The sequence below is a fragment of the Podarcis raffonei genome, chromosome 3 (genome assembly GCF_027172205.1).
Source record: "Podarcis raffonei isolate rPodRaf1 chromosome 3, rPodRaf1.pri, whole genome shotgun sequence".
NCBI lineage: Eukaryota > Metazoa > Chordata > Lepidosauria > Squamata > Lacertidae > Podarcis > Podarcis raffonei.
Window position 1 is genome coordinate 52,604,968 of NC_070604.1, and position 20,073 is coordinate 52,625,040.

Sequence of the window (20,073 nt, forward strand, 5' to 3'; positions counted from 1 at the left end):
ACAAATCTGTTTTCTTTTTACACAATATAAAGAAATGCTCCCTCATTGCTTCTCAGTACAAAGGCTGCCCCACCCCCACCCTGCCCCTCGCAAGCTTAAAGATACAACTACAGAAGTGCTTATTTTATACAAGGGGGTATTGAATACAATGCACCATGTTAGTCACCAAATTGCAGGTTGAATACTAGTTGTTGTACAGAAATATTCTAGTGTTTAAAATCAAAGAAAAGTGAACGTGCGACACCATAAACAGTGCAAGTTCGAGTAAGGCTGAGTCAGTAACCACCACAAGGGTCATTGCAAAAGGAAGAAGGGAAGAGTTTCAAAATACTGAGATTTTTAAAAGCCATTTAATCAACAGTCTGACAGCAGGTTTACCTAGAGTTCTTTAATGCCATAAAGATCAATGCAAAGAACACGCAGTGCTGTTAGTATATCGAAGGCTTCTGGTGCCAGTTTGTTTGCAGCATGCTAAAAACCTTAAACTACATATCTTAGACGAAGTATGTCACCACTAACATTTATGCCAGTTAAAGTGTTGTGCAGCATTCAAGCATGTCTTATTTTGGAGGGCGTGTAGGTTTTGTCTATTACTTCATCCTGCAAGAACATATGAAGACAGCGTTCATTCTGCGCCAAGGGGTGGCCTGCAACTCTAGAATTTGAGAATAAAAAAAAAATTAGTTTTAAAAACCACTCTCCCACCCCGAATTTTCAGGAAGATTTCCAATTTAGACTTGCTTTTAAATACCCCACAACAACAAAAACCAAACTCTCCCCTATCTTAAGTGGCATTTAAACAACTCCACCAACGGCTAATGGGCTACCACCACCCACCAGTTACCAGAATTAGCATCCTATCAGCATGACTGCTTTCAGAGAGATCATACTGCAAACAAGTCATCATTCCTGACAAAGGTTAAGGGGGGGGGGTCTGTGGTAGGACTCTAACGTACCCTCCCCCGCCCTCAAGGAGAATAGAGAAAATGACGTATTAGCCATTTGGAATTTTGAGCACATCCTATATGCAAAGACTCAGCAGCAAACCTACTTTCCCAAGAAACAGCTGCCAAGTTAAAGACAGTCTTAGAAGGTATCCAAAAATCTGGGGCTGTATTCAACTGCGCAACTAATCTTTTTCTTTCACATCTCCTCCACCTCCCACTCAGCTGTGTGCAACTCAGCCTGCAGTATTCAGTAGGTCCACCTGACTTTGGAGAGGGAAAGATTGCTTACAAAAGCTGCCACTCCCCTCCTGCAGCCACTGGATGCCATCTGAGATGTTGAGAGCTCATGGATGATATAAGCCAGCTATGAAAAGATCACTGGCCCATCTTGCCTAGCACTGTTAATTGCCTTCAGACTCTGCGCTGTCAAGTCAGACAACCCTTCCCAAGTCCTGCTACCTAAATTCACTTCACTAGAGACAGGCCGCATTCCCACAGCAGTTTATTCCATTTTCCCAACGTTCTCCTTCTGATTTCCATGTTATATTGAAGCTTTCCACAAGATAAAAGCCACATCCAAAAAGGTATGTCAAGTTTAGTGCCAATTCCTGTGTCATTTGCAAACAAGTCCCCCCCCCAAGCAATCTGTTTGCAAATAACATGAAAACCTCAGCAATATTTCACTGTATTTCTGGAAGTGGCTTTGACATTCTGTGAAAGCTCAAATATAATGTGGAAATTAACAGGGCAACATCAGGAAAACAGAATCAACAGCCGTGTGACTGAAGCCACGGTCTAATCAGATGTCATAATCACAAATTTCATGCCATTGAACTGCAATTATGAAGCTACTGGGACAAATACTAAAATGACAATGAGAAGCATTCTCATATTCCTATTTTATATGCAAATAAAGTCCACGCACAATTAAAGGTGACCATCATGTCCAAATAAGTTATTACCAAATGAGCTGGAATTTCAGAACTGTGTTTTTGATTTGATAATGTTCATCTTCTCCTTTGATTTATTAGAGGGAGGATGACCAATATTGGTTCCAAGAAGCAAAATGGGATGGGGAACTATGGAACCAATCCTGGTAATCCTCCCTCTAATAAATTAAAGGAGAACTAGGAAGTAGTAGGCCCAGCCTTCTTCCAGCAAAATAAAATAGTTTACACTTTATATCCAGAGGCCTTAAAATAAGCAGGTTTCAGAAAACAGGATGGAGAAACACGTGAAAAATGCAATCCCAACGACCTGTTATATCCCCCTCCAACTTCAGGATTGGAAAGCCTATAGGCAACTGCCAAGGAGGCAAAACTACCATGCAACTCCAGTCACTGCCCCCTCTGACCTAATATGGAAGCCAAGGCTTAACTGTTCCAGTAAGCAAATCTGAAGAGACGGCCACCCTAGCCAAGGCTACGTGTAAAAACCATTTTGCCACATTACGAGCATCAGCTTCTCAGGCTGCGTAGTCAGATTGTAACCTAACTGTTCCAGCTGATGAATCGCAGCCCCTCCCCACCTCCCCCCAGCCTTATTTGTATGATTCTATCTTTACATGCTGTAATTTTAGCAATTTGCATAAATTAAGCAAAACTGAAACAAAACCCAGGTCACGACAAATACTTCAATCATTGCAGCAAATGTTAAAGCATTTGTACACTGTTCAGCTTGGATGCTGATCGCGCTTAGATGCTAGTTCAACCCTGAAAGTAGTTCAGGAGCGTTTAAAAAGGTGAACTGAGCTTTGCGTGGTATGAGAGCAACTGCACTGCTAAACCCACCCGAGCCAATGACAGATGTAAGCATGTATAATGTGGTTGCCTTTACACAACTGACTCTACACAACTCAAGAAATAGAATAGTGCACTTACTTGTTTATGAATTGTTCAAGCCCTTGCTTCCTTTCCTCTATAAAAGAGTCATCAAATATCCCATCGTCTCCTCTAAAAGGCAATTGGCGGAAAAAAGCTTTTCCAGGCAAGGGAGGCACTACAACCTGAAAGACAGTTGTGATCTAAATTACTAACACACTGAAAAACAGACTGCTTATTTTATGTAGAGCGCATCTAGCTTTCAATACAGTGCCTAGAAAATTTGTTTTAGGGGTACATGGGCTGTACCCTTCCCTTAGACATGGCACTCGAGATGGATGGCTGATTTAATATGGGATGCACAGAAGTGCCAAGCTTAAACACAGCTGCAAGGATTCAGAATGGCCTGTGCTCGGGTCACAGTAAATTCCAGAACTGAGTTGGCAATCCTGACCACCATCACTGACACCACATTGCTTAACAGCCCAGGGCAACCTTTTTCAGTGCCACAACACCTTTGTATCCAAGAAAATGTTTTGCCTTACCTTACTCTCTCTTTCTAGTTCACTTCGAAGCCATTCAAAGTCACTGTATCTTCGCCTAACACAAGACTCCTTCAATTTGAAAATAGGAAGGTTTGTCTAAAGAAAAGGAAAGGGGAAAAAAATGTCCCATCACTATTCATCAACAATAGAGTACACAGGCTTGATTATGCTGAGACTGTCTTCCTTCCCAACACTGCATTCAGGATGTATTGCTCATATACTACAAGCCCAGGTGCCAAACTTAACATCGCTGTGAGGGCTAAGTATAGAGATTTTACTATTTTAGCTCTAATTGTTGTCCACAAAAGGTAAGAATCTGTCCTACCCCTTCTGGATGGTAAGTACTTATCTCCAGGATGATGCTGGCATTGCAGCACTGCCTATCCTAATCATAAAAAAGTTCAAACTAACAACTAATCACAGCCTCACTCTAGAACATTTTCTGAACACTTTTCTCCACAAAGTTTCATTTCATTTCAGGGAGCCTGTAGACTTCACTCTTGAAGCACCCATCATTCCCTCTGTCCACTTCTTGGTTAGGTCATCCAGCATGACTAAGGAAGCTTGCTCCAAACTGGGCCCGAATCCAGAATTTATAGCTTGTTGGATTCTAGACTGATGTCCTCTTTGATGTACAGAGCAACACTGTCAATCTGCCTTTTCCTACACTTTATTATTATTATTATTTAAAACTTACATCCTGTACTTGGTTGGAAAGCCCTAGGACAAGTTACAACAAATGCATACATAACACAATAGCAAAAGCTTCGCAGTACACAGGCATGTGTTACTGTTTTTAAAAGCCAGCCTGAGAAAACAGGTCTTCAGGCAGCACCAAAACGTGTATGATGTTGGCACCAGCCTACCCTCCAGCCAGGGAGATATTGTTAAGAAAACCTTCAGGTGGACAACTGATCCCTCATTTTCCCTTTAGGCTGGGCTCTCCGCCCCCAGCAGATCTCATTTCATGGACTAGATGTTAGAAGAGAGGTGTTCCTGAAGTAAACTGGGCCCCAAGCCATTTGGGCATTATTTAACAAAAGTTGTACCCTAAAAATTAAAAAGAAATCTAAACAGAACTAGTCCAAACACGTCCACAATTCAACCTTGAATCTGGTTCAGTGGTAGATTAGCAACCACTGAAATTCATTAAGAGTCCCTGTTCTATGGGGCATGGCATAGTTGCACACGTTTGCAAGGGTGACCACTAGTCAACATGACTTCCTCTTCCTGCCCCCTGCACCATCCCCAAATCTGCTGTGGGGGGTGGGGGGGAACCCAGAACAGATTTGGGAGGATGCAGGGGGAAGATGAGAGGACAGAACATCCCATTATGCAAGGAGAATGCCTGCCTTAGCACTATGTTGACTACAACCCGTGAGCTCTTGGTATTAAACCTTTTCTTCCCCCCACCCCCACCCCAAAACTGGCTCAGGAGGTCAGGAAAACCATTAGAAGAGTGGGGGGGGGGAGAAGGGAGATTGCTCAGTACGGCAATCCAAAATGCTTGCCCTGACTAAACGATCACCTTAGTGTGACGCTGAAATCCTCCCACTGTGCTCCATCATGTACAGCAACATCTGTATGTACATGGTGTGAAACCCAACCCAAGCAGAATTAGGAAGGCACTTGCATTTTCCCAGGTAAGCACAACACTGTTCATTGTATTATGTCTTAAGGTATATTTTTTCTCTTAACGAGTTCCTTTATGCTAAAAAGTCATGCTTGCATTGAAAGACGCTGGCTTTTGTAAAGGCATTTTTGTCCCAGGCAGGGAACACCACTATACAGTTTCCCCAGAGCTGAGGAGTAAAGATTCCCAGAATAAAAACAGTGGATTATTGCTCTCTGATTTCACCTTTTGGCTTCTTAGCAGAGTTCCAAATTAAGTCATTGTAAGTGTGTAAGGCCTGTAGAGTTTTAGTGTTTTCTGCAGGTGAGATTTTCACCTTTAACATTCCATTTCCTCAAGTTACTTAATCCTTCTTGTTAACTGCTCTTTTATTCAGTAAGTTAAGATAAAGCAGTGAAAGGAGTGCCTCGGAAATTCTTATTTCTTGGTACAGGAGCCTATAAAAGTTAATCTCCAAGCAATATATAAGGCTTAGAAGTACAGTGTTAGGTAAAATGAGCTGGCCCAATATAGGTACCCCTCCATTTTTCCTCCTTTGAACTTCTGACACAATCATGATTTAGACTCCCAACACATTTAGCTGTTTCACTCTTGCCAAATCGTTTCCTGTTAAGAGATAAGCTACCTCAAGACAGCTGCTCAGAGAACTGCAAAGGAGTGTGCGACTTTCTGCCACACTGGTTAACACTTCAGTTACATGCTTCTAGTATGTAGTCTGCAGCAGTGAATTTATCCCGGATTCATCCTAACCACTCTGCTTTTTTCTTTTTTTTTCTTTGCTTTTTTTTGCAATTATCTTAAAACCGAGTACAGTGGTACCTCGGGTTAAGAACTTAATTCGTTCTGGAGGTCCGTTCTTAACCTGAAACTGTTCTTAACCTGAGATACCACTTTAACTAATGGGGCCTCCCACTGCCGCCGCAGCGCGATTTCTGTTCTCATCCTGAAGCAAAGTTCTAAACCCGAGGTACTATTTCTGGGTTAGCGGAGTCTGTAACCTGAAGCGTCTGTAACCTGAGGTACCACTGTATTGAGTATGTGAGAGGGAGAAATGACTTGAAATATAGAACTCAGCAGCTAAAAAAGCTATTCATGATTCTTGCAGGATATCTTCAAGACGGCAAATGAGATATTCTACATCACTGATATTCAACTGGTGGGTTGAGACCTTCTACATGGTTGCAACAGCAGTGCTAACTTCATACAAATATGGTGGCGGTGGTGAGAATTAAGAAATGGCTTCAATACATGTTTGGGTTAAAGGCGGGTCCCAGGTCTGAAGACTACTGATCTATTCCAATGAGATATGCATAAATGATAAGGGCTGCACTGCTCCAACCTTGAAGTCGATAATTTGCTCTGAGGTAGCAGCAATTCATTCCAGCAGACCAACTGCTAAAACTACATCAGAGCCTCAAGGACAGAGAAGGTGTAACTTTATATGTGTCAGCAAGGCTGGATTACACTTGGATCCATCTCAAGTAATGAAAGGGAACACATCCCAGTCTGATAAATTGTATGCTTTTACAACACTATAATGTAGGATCAATGGTGCAGTTTAGGCACTGACCTCCCAAACCTATTTTGTTGCAACTCAGGGTTTTTTTTATTAAACAAACACCTATTTATATTGACATTTAGTTACAAAGTTTATACCTCACTTTTCTTCCAGAGAGCTCAAGATGATTTCGAATTAAGGGATGGGGAACCTGTGCCCTTTCAGGTGCTGTTTAACCACAATTTCCATCCTCCTTTGCCACTGGTGATGCTTGCTGGGGCTGGTGGGAATTGGAAATTGTAATTTCCTAAAGAGCCATAGGTTCCCCGTGATGCCCCGCTTTACCTTCATAACCAGCTCCATGGCTGAGTAGGGATTAGATCCTGGGTATCTCTAGCTCTAGCCCAGAACTAACCGCTACACTGGCTCACTTGACATACTGGCACTTAAGAGTCAAGGCAGCGTTGTAGCCCTGTGTTAAGTATCTGGTTCAGGATTCACATCAGTGGCAAATTCATTTGTAACCACCTCATCAGCTGCTTTCTGAAACACTGAGATTAAACACCAACCTTCCTCACATTTTTACCAACAATCTTTGCAGGAGATTTGCATTTGCACACTGAAAAACAGACTAGAAGGTTCCATGTCCTAAACAGCCTCAAGGTAAACCCATACAGTTGTACCTCGGGTTAAGTACTTAATTCGTTCCGGAGGTCCGTTCTTAACCTGAAACTGTTCTTAACTTGAAGCACCACTTTAGCTAATGGGGCCTCCTGCTGCCGCCACGCCGCCGGAGCATGATTTCTGTTCTCATCCTGAAGCAAAGTTCTTAACCCGAGGTACTATTTCTGAGTTAGCGGAATCTGTAACCTGAAGCGTATGTAACCCGAGGTATCACTGTAAATCTATAACACACCTGCAAGAAAAGACTCCCTGAAGAGTCTCTGGACAAAGCCATCGTGTAACTTACACCAATTTTGATGCCACCTTCATAGTAGCTAGCCTTCCTACAACTCAGTTGCCAACAGGGAGGTGTGGGTGCTTCTAAAAGCAACCAGGTGCTCCAGTAAACTTTCTATAGTTAGCTATCAGGCAGAAGTGTATGATGTAAAACAAACATATCTGAGACACTCTTGCATGTGCCACCTACACATTAGGAAGGAGTTTAGGAGAAGTTACAATGCTCTTCTACTGCCTCCTGCTGGTAGATTCTCTCTGGTTAACATTATTTGGATACCTGGTGAACCTTTCTTAAGTCTGCTAAAGAGATGGGATTGTTGTTAAAAAGGTTTAAATTTAAGAGGAAGCCAAAGCATTTTTGTAAGCCACTCATCCATCTTGACTAACAGGTGGGGCGATATCTTTCAACAAATAAATTTTAAAATGTGCTTTTATGTGGGCCATCACATACTCTCCCCCCAAGGAGAATTTCCATCTGAAAAAGCCAGTCCGCCCCCCACCCTGATCTTCATTTATACACCTTTACTTGTATCAGTTATGCATGATGGAAAAATACCACCACCACTGACCAGCACCATCAGTTCCCAACATGTTTAAGCGGCAAGATTCCTTTTTCAAATACTATGCAAAGATGTTACAATATATAAAACCAGATTCAAAACTGACCTTCCTTTTAAGTGCATGGCAAACACTGGAGGACGGAGTGAAATTATCTAGATGAGTCGAGAGTTCTCTTATGCTACTCTCTTCATGAGTCAACAACCCTTAACACACCATCAATGGTAGTTCCATTTTAAAAATGGAAGGTATATTAATCAGTTCCTCCCAAACCTGAGTTTTTTCCATTTTACATGACATGCCATAAGATGAGAAAGTCAAAATGATGTACAGCAACAAGAAGTCCTTTAATAGGTTCTGAGATATGAAACTGAAGGGAGGTTCTAAAAAAGGCCCTTTTTCTAAAAGATACGGTAACTAGAATAAGTGCTAACTGATTGTAGCCTATACAAACACAGCACTAGAAAGATCAAGTACTCGTAGATTGGGCTTTGATACAAGATGCCATTCTGAATTATTAGAAGCGAAAGGGTATTCATCACGATTGTGTGATATTTCCACTGACTGATAAGCAACGCTACCAGATACTTATGATAGAAAAATAACCTTGAATCACTTTGCCAAATGTGTGTTGCCAAACCCATGATTATGGTGATAGAAGAGACATTTGTAAGAGAATTGGTAGAATTCTCGGAATTAGTGCTGCCAGGTCTTAACCTCTAAGCAGTGTTTCTCAACCTTGGGTCCCCAGATGTTGTTGGACTACAACTCCCATCATCCCTGAGCTCTGGCATTGCTAGCTAGGGGTGATGGGAGTTGTAGTTCAACAACATCTGGGGACCCAAGGTTGAGAAAGGTTGCTAGAGGCATTACAAAAAGGAAGTTCAAACTGCCCACAGCAGTACTTCAGGGCAAATCCATAGCAGCCGTACTAGAGGGCAACTTGCAGAGTTTCTGTAAACTTTTACCACTGGGTACCGATTCTGTCAGCTATTCAACAAATTTGTACATGTTTTATTTATGTGGAGGCAGCCTTTGGAGGGTGTTCATGTCGCCCATCAAGCCAATATTTCGGATTGGGAAGTTATTTGGACACTTGCCACAGTGATAATAAGCCTTAGTCATTAAAAGAGAAATAAGGCTCACACAGGGGGATTTTAAATTCTTGACATTAACCACAGTTTAGAACACTGTACATATCAGAATCCCAGAGGGCCACACATATTGTTAACAAGGACTACAGCATATTTTTGGAGAGTATAGTAGCCTTGCAGGCTAAAAGCCTGCTATAACCAAGGGCCTAATGTGACAGACATTCAGTATCACGTTGGTCAAGGTCACGATTGTTCAGAATGGTGCAAAATTACAAGAAACAAGTGTAAGCAGAGCTTCAAAGGTTTCATCAAGTACAGGAAGGTTGAATTTATGCCTTTGCAATTGTCTACAGAAAAGAGATTTCTCTCCTCCCTGTGTCTACCCTCTCCCACGTTTCTTAATTTGAATTATTTCTTACCTGCCCATCATCTTAAGTGATCCCAGAGTGGAGTACATCAAAGCAATTTAAAATCCAACAATGGCAACCATCAGCACAATGTCACCATAAAGCAAAGAGCAGATAAACAATGGTAAATGGCAGCTAATACCGTATTTCAAAATTCAGGCTATGGGAGAAATCTGCAGCAGGAACAATACCAGAAATCAAACAGCAGCAGCACATTTAGGAGGCTAAAAGTCTTAAGCACTCACAGTGTAAGTGGCCTGACTCTCAAATCCTAGTAGATAACTAGGGATAGATCAACTCGATGAAGTGTGGGGCACCAACAGAATGTTCTGCCAGCTGTCAAGGGCAATCCAGCCTCTTATGTAGGTTGCATCTGCAAAGAGATTCCTTACTGGAAGTCAGCAATCAGATGAAGATATCTGAAGGTGTATCTAACGTGGGTTCTTTAAAGCTTTTGAGAAGCTATCTGCTCTAACAGATAGCTAGCTGAATTCTTGCAAATATTAAATTTTGTATACTCCCGGAAACCAACAACCTACTGGGCTACTTCATTCTATATCAACTGAAATTTCCTTACTGCATCCAGGGGTTCACAAACTGTGGTCTGTAGACCATCACTGGTCTGTGAGTTTCATTCAAGTTGTCTGTGGTGCATCTGTAAAAATACAATGAAAAACCATGCAGCATCTAGCACAGTAGAGTATGGTTGCTACAATAGGCTGAAAAAGCATTAAGCGGTCCTCCAGGACCCTCTGCAATTTTTCAAGTGGCCCTTGGGGAAAAGTTTGGAAATTACTGCTCTAGTAAAAAGGTCACCATGGCAGCTGGCACAACAGAGGCAGCAAATAAAATTCTCAAGCACTAGCCTCTGAGAATCCAGGAGGCACAAACTGCATTCCCTTTAAAATGCAGGTGAACAGTTTAGGAGTGAAATCTCTTCTCAAACAGACAGTTCAACCACTTTTGTCCACCAAAAGAAACTCCTTCATGCATGGATTGTTTCTGCTTATTTCCCCTCCATCCAACCCATCATAGGCCTCAGGTGGTCGGTCATTCAAGGACTACCATCATACTTGATTAAGATGGAAAGGAGTAACAGCTGGGCATCATTAAGATACCAATGATAATCCACTCAAAATACACATTTCAGAAATCCTTCACCAGAAGTGTAATGTGAAAGTTAAGGAATGAGAGACTGAATGGAACTTTTACAGAATGTTACATGAAGACTCCTGGGGATCTGTGGGTGAAGTATGAGCAGAACTGCTGCAAAGCAATGTTCCCTACTCAGAACCCCAGTTGGATCAGGGCCCTACCAGGACCAATGGTACCAAACATGGCTAAGCAATCTGGGAAAACAAAACAAGCATCTTGTCCACAACCTTGAGTGTCAGTAATTGACACTTATCCAATAAAAACCAATCAGAAGAGAATCTTAACACTTCTGTATTGACTTTAGTGTCAGAACAGATGCAAACTTTTTTGTCTGCAAAACTGTCTGTGACCTGCTAGACACATGTAATGATACCTGCATATGGAGAAATTCTCAAAAGCTTTAGTGGCCCTGCAGATGTTGAAATGTCACCCCTCAGCTCCAGGCACCGTAGCTCAACCAACCCACCGCTGATGTAGAAGCACTTAAAAGCTGCAAAGCTACTCCTAAGAAATCCCCTTCCCAATATAAGCCCTCCAATTTGCATCAATAGTCAGCTATTGAGCATGCTAGCTCCAGCCATGGCCAAAGGATAGCCACCTACGATATTCTGGGGGAAGGAAGAGGAGGAAGAGAGAAAACCACCAGAGACGTAAGACCACTCAAGGTATACTAACCAATGACAGGAAAAAGGAGCTTCCGAGACTCACAACAAGCACACGCTTGCCAAACAGCTGAGTCCTCAAGAAGGGGATGGTCCCTTTGCACTTCTGTTTTGCTAGATCCATCACTACAGTTGCTCAATTCTGAAGAGGACTCCAGCCTCCAGGGACAGTTCCACTTAATGCTGTCAACACATGGGCTGAACTGCTTCTCTGTGCAGACTTCCTTCACCTCACGTCATATCACAACAACTCTGTAATAACACATCTGCTTTGTACTGTTTTTAACAGCAGGGGTGACATTGAGACCTGCTTGCAAGAAAGCTCACAATCCTTCTGAGAAAAGGAAGGTGTGTGATGTGTGGCATACTGCTGATGGACTCTGGACCACTGATCTCCAACAGAATATTTTTAATCAGCTAAGTGGCCTTACCCATGTAGGAGCAGCTGTCAGCCCACCCAACAAGCCACCAGTTATATTATCCTCTAACACAGGTTGAGGAGACTTCATAGCCTAATGGTCATTTAAGCATTTGTCTAAAACAGATCCACGTTTTCAAACTTTTATTCACATTGAATTATTGACCCATGTTAGAGAACAGATTCTGGAATTGAGGTCCCAAGCAAAAATCATTAACTGATTCTGTAGGAATTGGTGACTATTAACTGGTAGTCAGGGCTTCAAAGCACCTTGCAAAGGGGCTGCCAAATAACTTATCAGTGGTGCCTGCAAACCTTTCCCTTTTGGCTCAGCCACCTAACATGAGGTGTGGGGCAGGTGGGTGTGGCCCATGGACCAGAGGTTCCCCATTGCCAAATAGGAGAGTCATAGGGTTCCGTGTACTTAGCAGCTGTATGGAATTGTACTTTCTTTATCTCAGAAAAACCGAGGTCTTTTTACATTAACCGATTAGAGATAATTCCTGGCAACACTAAATGGTCTGGCCTCAACCATGAAAAGTCACAATTTTTCTTGATATCTAGAAAATCATTATGAAGTTGCTTCAGTTAATTTACCAGCTGATTGTACATTCTTCCAGGTGTATAATCAGTTTAAGAACAGGTCTAAAGTGTTTTCAGGAAGTCTCTTCTTAAAAGGCCAGAGAATTTTAGTATAAACACTGAAAATACTTAGGGTAGGATTCAACTAATGAGTCATGTCAGCTGTGCAAGGGCTTCTGCTTGCAAAATGGGGCTTTCCCCTCTCCTTGCAAACTCCCCACTCCACCCCACCCTGCGACTGGCTGTGGAGTTAAGAGACTCCCCAGAGCAGTGCAGAGAGGAGGGATCATTCTGTCTGACAAGCTCAACTTGCCCCGACAGAACGATAATCTTAGCAAAACATCAAATTCCTTCCTTAGTATTTACATAAGTATAGCTTTACATTATTTTTCTGTCACCAAAGTGAATTATTCAACATATTACTTTTTGAAATTATCTAATATTTGAGTGTCATGATGTATTGATTGCATTTGTGTTGTGAGCCACACTGGGCCTAGTTAAAATGGAAAAGGAGCATACAAATTGAAATAAAAATAATACATCAGGGACTTCTATCCCATGACTAAGTATACTTCAGACAGAGCAAGCACATGCTCAAGTAAGTGTTGCTTAATATTGTTGCCACCCGCATCTCTCCAGAGAGACTTTCACTTGGCTCTTCAAAGTTGCTGAACAGCAGAAAAGGAAGGAAAGAAAAAGCAGAAGGAAATATAGAGGATATAGAACTGTTCAGCAGAATTTGCAAGAGCATCATTCCAAGGACAATTTAATTAACCTGATACTCCGTTCTTAAAGAGATCATTTGATTCAGGACAATTGAAAGAAAGAAACATGCACCCATATCACCCAGTATGGAAGAACACAGTAACTAGAAGAGTAACCTGAAAGGAAAATACCTGGTTCTAGGACAGTATATCTAATATCAGTGGAATCAGACACTTTTGTTCGATTCAGAGATTAACATTTTATCCCACCTTGCAACTCTAAGAAAGATTGTGTAGTTCTATGACATGCCAAGGCATTAACACATCAGCAACACCAAGGTATATTTCTTCTAATCCCAATTCAGACATATACTTTTCTCCTTTGTAATTTTTGATCAGAATGCAACTTCTACAAAAGATGCTGACAAAAATAAAAAATAAAACTATTTGATTTGATTGTTAGTGCTTAAGCTACAATATTTTAAAACTAACCTGAACTTTAAACACTCTTTAAAACTCTATGAACAACTACTTTTCTTTAAAGGGAATTAATTGTGAAAAAACTAACTTTGTCAGTCATCATACAAGTACATGACATTGATACTGGTGGATTGGCAAGTCACAAGCTTCACCCACCAAAGCAGCTAAGTGACCTTAAAACTTGCTTGATAATTGGCTTAATTCTTCTATATTCATGATGCAAGCAATTCTAATGCAGAGTGACAGGATTCTGAGTTATGTGAAATAAAGCAATTATTCATCATTTTCTAAATAGTAGGAAAAACAGTGCAGCCTTCAAGGTTGTATAAAGGCTCTGAAGTTTAAAATCAACGTTTAAGATTATAGTAACCAGATTGCATGCACTTTTACATAGGAAAACTCTGATTTAAATCAATGGTGTATTTTGGCCTTTTTTCTTGCAATTTAACTCTCCTTGATCTAAATCAATCCAGACAGGGTTGTGATGACAGAATGAACCATCTGCTGCTACAATGTTAAAATATCTGACTCTTAGTGCTGTTTAATCTTTGTGGTATAAACCACTTGAAGCAATATTCTATTACAATGATATTTCTGTTGCATCAATCTAGGGTACCTTTGCTTGATGGAAGAAGTGAAAGTAGACAAGTGACTCAATTCCTACTCTAGTTTTTAACTAATCAACTGTATGCTTCATGATTTGAGAGCAACTTTGTTGTTTAGAGTGGCATTTCATATTTCATGCTTGTCACTGTCATTGGGGAATACCTGACCTCTACGGTTTTCACTGTAAACAAAATATTACTCACTCAAAAGGAGTATGTAGTAGAACCATTTTTATCTGGCTACAGTGCAATCTTCGAAGCCCAAGTAGAACTGGAAATACAACAGTAGAGAAACAAGGATATATGCTAGAGACCAAATAAATGTGAGTGGTGCAGATCAGATCCTTTTCAGGATTCGATCCTTTTCACAAATTTGAATGGAAGACTGCAATCCTGTGCACTTCTGAATAGACAAGAATATATTGGGAAAGCCTAAATGGCTTTGAGAGACAGAAAAGTTCTAGTCTCAGAGAGGACTGAGACAATTCAAGAGTTTCTCGTTGTGCCAGGAATGGTGCCCCACTCTAAATCTTCTCCTTCCCCACTTCACACAATGGAAAGGGAGGAAGCTGCCATCTCACCCTTTGTCTCACAATGCTTTGGTCTAGACCCAATGAAAGCAAGTGTTTTGAATCCACTATTTTAGGAATGCAGCTCGCTAAGAAAGCATGCACTCGCCACAGCACCACAAAACAACGCCACTGATGTATGCAAAGAATCGCTCTAACTGAAAGCTCACCCCACCCACTACTAATCTGCAGCTACAGTTCTTCTCCATTTCAGATAAGAAGAAATCCTAAAGTGCTGTTAAAGTGGACTTTTATGCCTTCCTCACCTTCAATTTCTTCAGCGCCTGGATTCGTTAATAATGGAAAGCCAAAAAGGGTACAAACAGGATGTGTGTTTAGTTAGAGCATTAAGCCAATTCAATGAAGCTTTTCTTAGGTGGAGTGTTTAAGGCAGCAATTTATTTCTAAAAAATTGTGAACATGAAAGATTAAATCTACGTGCTTTATATTAAAAGTTAATATAGGTTAAGTGGTAAATGCAATATATAATAGCTTTTAAGTATCTAATCTGAGGCTTGCCAAGAAAAAAGGAGCTTCCATTAGAAAGGCTCAATAGTAACTTTTAGTTTAGTCTTAGAAATGCATCTGTCCTTGTCTTTTGTGAAAGCAGTGTACTCAAGTTACGTGCAAATTCACGTTGTTGATACCTTCCAAGCTCTCAAATCAGGTGTGGTCTACAAATTAGTTTTAGCCTTGGGATTCTGAGACACTTAAAGATCTTCCCATAGTAACAGCACCAACAGCATAAAAGAAAAAAAAAATATCAAAAAAAATCTCATTTCCCATTAGTTTGGTGGCTCAGGAGCTAGGGAGAGTAGATTTAGCAGGCAGGCACATCAACCAAAGCTTGTTAGGAATCATCAATCACTGGCTGCTTCAGATGTGATGCTAAGCCACAGTTACAGCAGTTTTCTTCAACATGGTGCCCTCCAGATGTTATTGAACTCTAATTCCCATCAGCTCTGATCAGAATGGCCGGCATTGAGGGATGATGGGTGTTGTGATCCACAACATTCATGCTGATGAAGGCCAAGATGAGCCTAGACCAGCATGGCCAAACTTGGCCCTCCAGATGTTTTGGGACTACAACTCCCACCATCCCTAGCTAACAGGACTAGTGGTCAGGGAAGATGGGAATTGTAGTCCCAAAACATCTGGAGGGCCAAGTTTGGCCATGCCTGGCCTAGACAAACGTCACAAATATGTTCACCACACCACCCCCAGCAATGATCATAGGTTCAGAAGCTTTCGCTTCTGTTTTATTTGAAACACATCTTGCCATATCATCTGGACTCAAACTGTGGTTACTCTTACCTATGGTCTGTTTGAGCAAACCACCTTTAACTCATGGATTAGGAAGTTGACTTGTTTCAGCAAGCTATAGTTAAGATTAACCAGTCTGGAGTAATCTAAAACTGAAGTGAAAACTTCCAGTTTCCTTGAAGCTCCATCTAAGAACATTTCACCAGTGTTTAGTGTGTTGTGTGTGAACTGGTGGGGTTTTTTTAATAGTAATAATAATAACAATAATAACAATCTTTTATCTCAGTTTCTAATTTCCTTCAGCACTTCCTCTGGGCCCTTTCCCCTCAGAAGGAGATCCTTCTCCCTCCCCCCCCCCGCACCCCAAACTTCTGTCTCTCTGCCACCTTTGCTCAGCATGCAGGGAGTTGCTGGTGTTGGCCCTGGTCTAACCATAAGGGAATGACCTGACTAGAAGACAGGATAGGCAGGTGAGGTACTGGGCTGGCTGAGGTACTGAAGGCCCACCTGAACATGGCTCAAGGCGGTGGTTGAGAAACACTGAAATAGTGTTTGCCTTGGGCGATACCACATTTCTCCCATATTATAGGACTGTGAAAATGAAATGGAATAACCCTCTTCACAACAGACTCTTAACCTTGAAGAGAAAAGGCAAGATACAAACGTAATGAAGTCTGGTTAAATGCAACGAAGCAGGCTAAATGCAAGGAAGTCACTGAAACTAAGTCCAGGTGAAACCAATTCATTTGCAAGGCAAACTGTAGTCCTCCAAGCATTTCATGGTCCCCACGAGTCACAACTTTGCTGTTTTAGGAACCACTATTGGGCCAGGTTGTTCTTAGTAGTCATCATGGACGTAGCCAGGATTTTTGTTAGGAGGGGCAGGACTTGGTTGGGGGGACAGGACTTCTGTTGGGGGGGGGGCAGAACCAACATGATCAGTCAGTTAGTTAAGTATTTCTACTGTTTTACTTGATGTGGGGGCTGCTGCCCCCTGGACTACGCCCACGGTAGTCATGGCGTGGCAATGAAAATAAATTGATAAACAAACAGCAAGGAATTCTTTTTGCTATCACCATCTGCTGAAGGGGGTGCAGTCTTATATTTTGATCTGACAATTTGGTCCTTCAAAATCTTCATGATAATACTGCACTCCGCAACTTTCAAGGCAGCTCTAACAACTGGTACACAACATCAACAAGTCTTGTGAGGGGGTAGTACTAGAAGGGCATATTGTAGAGGTGCACTGAAGTTGGCACTGCCAGGCACAATTCACTAGTGTGAATGCCAGTTAGTACCCAAAGTAGGCAATATCCGCCAACTAGTTCCTCCACAGGTCATACATAAGCATTTTCTGAAGGCATGGGTTATACCTTGCTATCTACATCAGCAAGCATAGTTCATCAACTGGATCAGTTAAAAACATCGAGCCTTTCAGCTGGCACAGGATACAAGTTCAAGTGACATGCAGGACTGCACAGACAACCAAGTGCCAAAGAAGCAATCTAACGGATTAAAAGGAAAACATGACTGTATTCAGTAAAACTTTCCCACACTTGGCACATCCTCAAGCAAAAGTTCTTCCTCAATTCATTAAGCTACCTTATTCCTAATTACTGTACTGGTCTATGATCTAGTACCCTCTAAACTAACAGGCAGTAGCAGCTCTCCCAAGATCTTACGAAGAGGTCTTCCCAGCCCTACTACATCAAGATTTTTTCAACTGGCAATGGAAGGGATTGAACTCGGGACCTTTGGAATGTGAAGCAATGTGCTATGGCTCCCTCTCTTTGAGTTATCTAACCTACACAACCTAAGCACATACATTCTTTCTCCAGTCCCACTTATGTACACAACCAGTTAAGATGACATTAGGCCATCTATTACCCTAGACCTTACTTACTTTCAGTAATCCATAAACATATTGGCCAATGGCACTAGTTTGCATTATCACCCTCAGCTTTGCTAGAAATGCACAACCTGGTCCAGAATAAATAGAAGCAACAAGAAATTTGTTACTTGTTTCAGATCAAACCTACTTTTACAACATTTATCGTAAAAGGAAGAACAAACTGATAAATAAATGACGGTGGAAAACACCTTTAGACAAACTGTCATTCTTAATAAATTCAAGAACTGTACATTCAAGGAGATGTAACATAAAATTATTATTTCCTCAACCCTTGCATGGCAGTTCTTCCATTACCTGAAAAGTGGGAGAGGGAAAGAGAAAACAAAGATAAATCCTTATTTTCTCCTGCCAGGTTGTCTAAAACCCACAAGAGACAAGTGGCGGGCCCTGATCCACTACAGTGGTACCTCAGGTTAAGAACTTAATTCGTTCTGGAGGTCCGTTCTTAACCCGAAACTGTTCTTAACTTGAGGTACCACTTCAGCTAATGGGGCCTCCCGCTGCCGCTGCACGACTTCTGTTATCATCCTGAAGCAAAGTTCTTAACCCGAGGTACTATTTCTGAGTTAGCGGAGTCTGTAACCTGAAGCGTCTGTAACCCGAGGTACCTCTGTACTGCAGTTATAGAAGACCTTAAAGCCTTCCCCAAAGAATGAGATGGCACTATCTTAACTCTGTCAACTGCACAACCTTGAGATTATCTTTTTGTTATCATGTAGACACAGTTAAAACTATGAATTCGAGGTATTCCACCAGAGAATAAATTCCCTGGTTAGCCTTTAAGTTATAGGAATGCAGAGAATGTTATTATCACATGAGGGTGAGAATCAGAGAACAATGTATTTCCTTAATGTATAAGGCTGCTGTGGGCTTCCTTTTGCAGTTAAAGGCAGAGTACAAATACAGTAACATGAAAAGTGGACCAAAAGAATTACCAAAATTGTTCAGAGGCAGTGACTACTACCAGTTACTAGACATTATGTAGGGAAGCATCACAATTTAAAGCTTTTGAAGGATGTATCACTGGTCACTGGAGGCCCTTCTCACAGCAGTTTTCTTTGTTCTCACACATCAGTAGGTACCCATAAGAGTATTGTGACTAACCAAAGTACAGCCATATCATGGAGACCAAACAAACAATGAGTATAGGAAGCCAGCTACACAGACTACTTAGCATAACTCTGGTGTGTGATGAGAGACATGGGGCCAGTATGGAACAGCACCAAGGCTGAAGCACACTGCATTTCTGGACTGCAGAGATAAGGAACATTGAAACACACACACAGTTCAAGTTACAAGCATCTGAAGGAAGCCAAATTGGGATCTACATGTGCATTCAAGAACCTTGGCATGCGCAGGCTCTGCATCAGACCTTTCATTCTGTATGAATATGGTGCTAACGGCATTCGTATAGGAATCAACACTAGAAGATACTGAGAAAATGAACAGCTTAAAATATCTCTCCCTACACACACACAGACGCCTCCCCCACCCTCAACTGCACAGGATGTCACTGTCAACCTCAGCTCAGCTTGCCAGATCAGAGTGCTAACGACATATTGGTCATGTATATGGAACTGCAGCATCTTCTCTGAAGGTGTGCCAGGGAATCAGTGAGCTCTCCAGTGAGGAAATGCCCCTGACCTTCCATTGTGGGTGGGTGGGGGGAAATGGAAAAGAAAGAGGGTGTGAGGGTGGGGGATAAAAATAAGCCCTTCAGTTTGGCTCAGGCACTTCTAAGCTACACCCACCCAGCCAGCCAGGCAAGGCACGTATTTGAAGGAGTGAAGAGGCCTTACTGCTTGGAAGTTGCACAGGCAAGGCACCTCCACCCTCGCTCCCCATAGAAGATAAGCCCGAGACTCCAGCAGGGCCCGCCCCCCCCATAATTCCCCATCCATCCGCCGACCCCCCCCCCCAGCCTCGCTAGGATCCCTCACCTTGACCCTCACGTCGTAGGTGGTGAAGCGGCCTCTGCCTACCCCCACCGTCTGAGGGTTGGAGACGTCGATCTCGAGGAAATTGCTCGGCGGCCCGTAGGCGTCGTTGAGGTTCTGCGGCTTCGTGATCAGGCGCCTGGTGTCCGCGATGGTCTCAGCCATTTCCCCCACCCGCGCGCGCCCGCTCGCTCTCAGCAAGAGGACCCGGGAGGCAAAGGACCGCGGAGGAAGCACCGGGGGAGGGGAGAGGGGGCAGCGCCGACGAGGGCAGGCAAGCAGGCGGGCTGGGAGGTCGCTCGGGCGTCACGGCGCAGCAGCCCC

The 20,073-nt window shown here is 42.3% G+C and overlaps 1 protein-coding gene across 1 annotated transcript; it reads right to left on the minus strand.

The window, feature by feature from the left end:
* Positions 1–331: 331 nt before the first annotated feature.
* On the minus strand, positions 332–20,026 carry SNX3 (sorting nexin 3). Its single transcript, XM_053381599.1, has 4 exons — positions 19,753–20,026; positions 3,313–3,408; positions 2,828–2,952; positions 332–655 (listed from the first exon to the last, which is right to left on the minus strand). Exons 1-4 carry the CDS (start codon positions 19,912–19,914, stop codon positions 550–552), a joined length of 489 nt encoding a protein of 162 aa, XP_053237574.1. The 5' UTR covers positions 19,915–20,026; the 3' UTR covers positions 332–549.
* Between the last annotated feature and the right edge of the window lie 47 nt (positions 20,027–20,073).

What these genes read in the sequence shown, in the direction of transcription:
- SNX3 (XM_053381599.1), bottom strand. Translation starts at nt 19,914, where the DNA reads ATGGCTGAGACCATCGCGGACACCAGGCGCCTGATCACGAAGCCGCAG. An exon ending in CCTACGACGTGAGGGTCAAG is followed by an intron (nt 3,409 to 19,752) that starts GTGAGGGATCCT and finishes CCTTTTCTTTAG; the next exon opens with ACAAACCTTCCTATTTTCAA. An exon ending in AACTAGAAAGAGAGAGTAAG is followed by an intron (nt 2,953 to 3,312) that starts GTAAGGCAAAAC and finishes ACTGTCTTTCAG; the next exon opens with GTTGTAGTGCCTCCCTTGCC.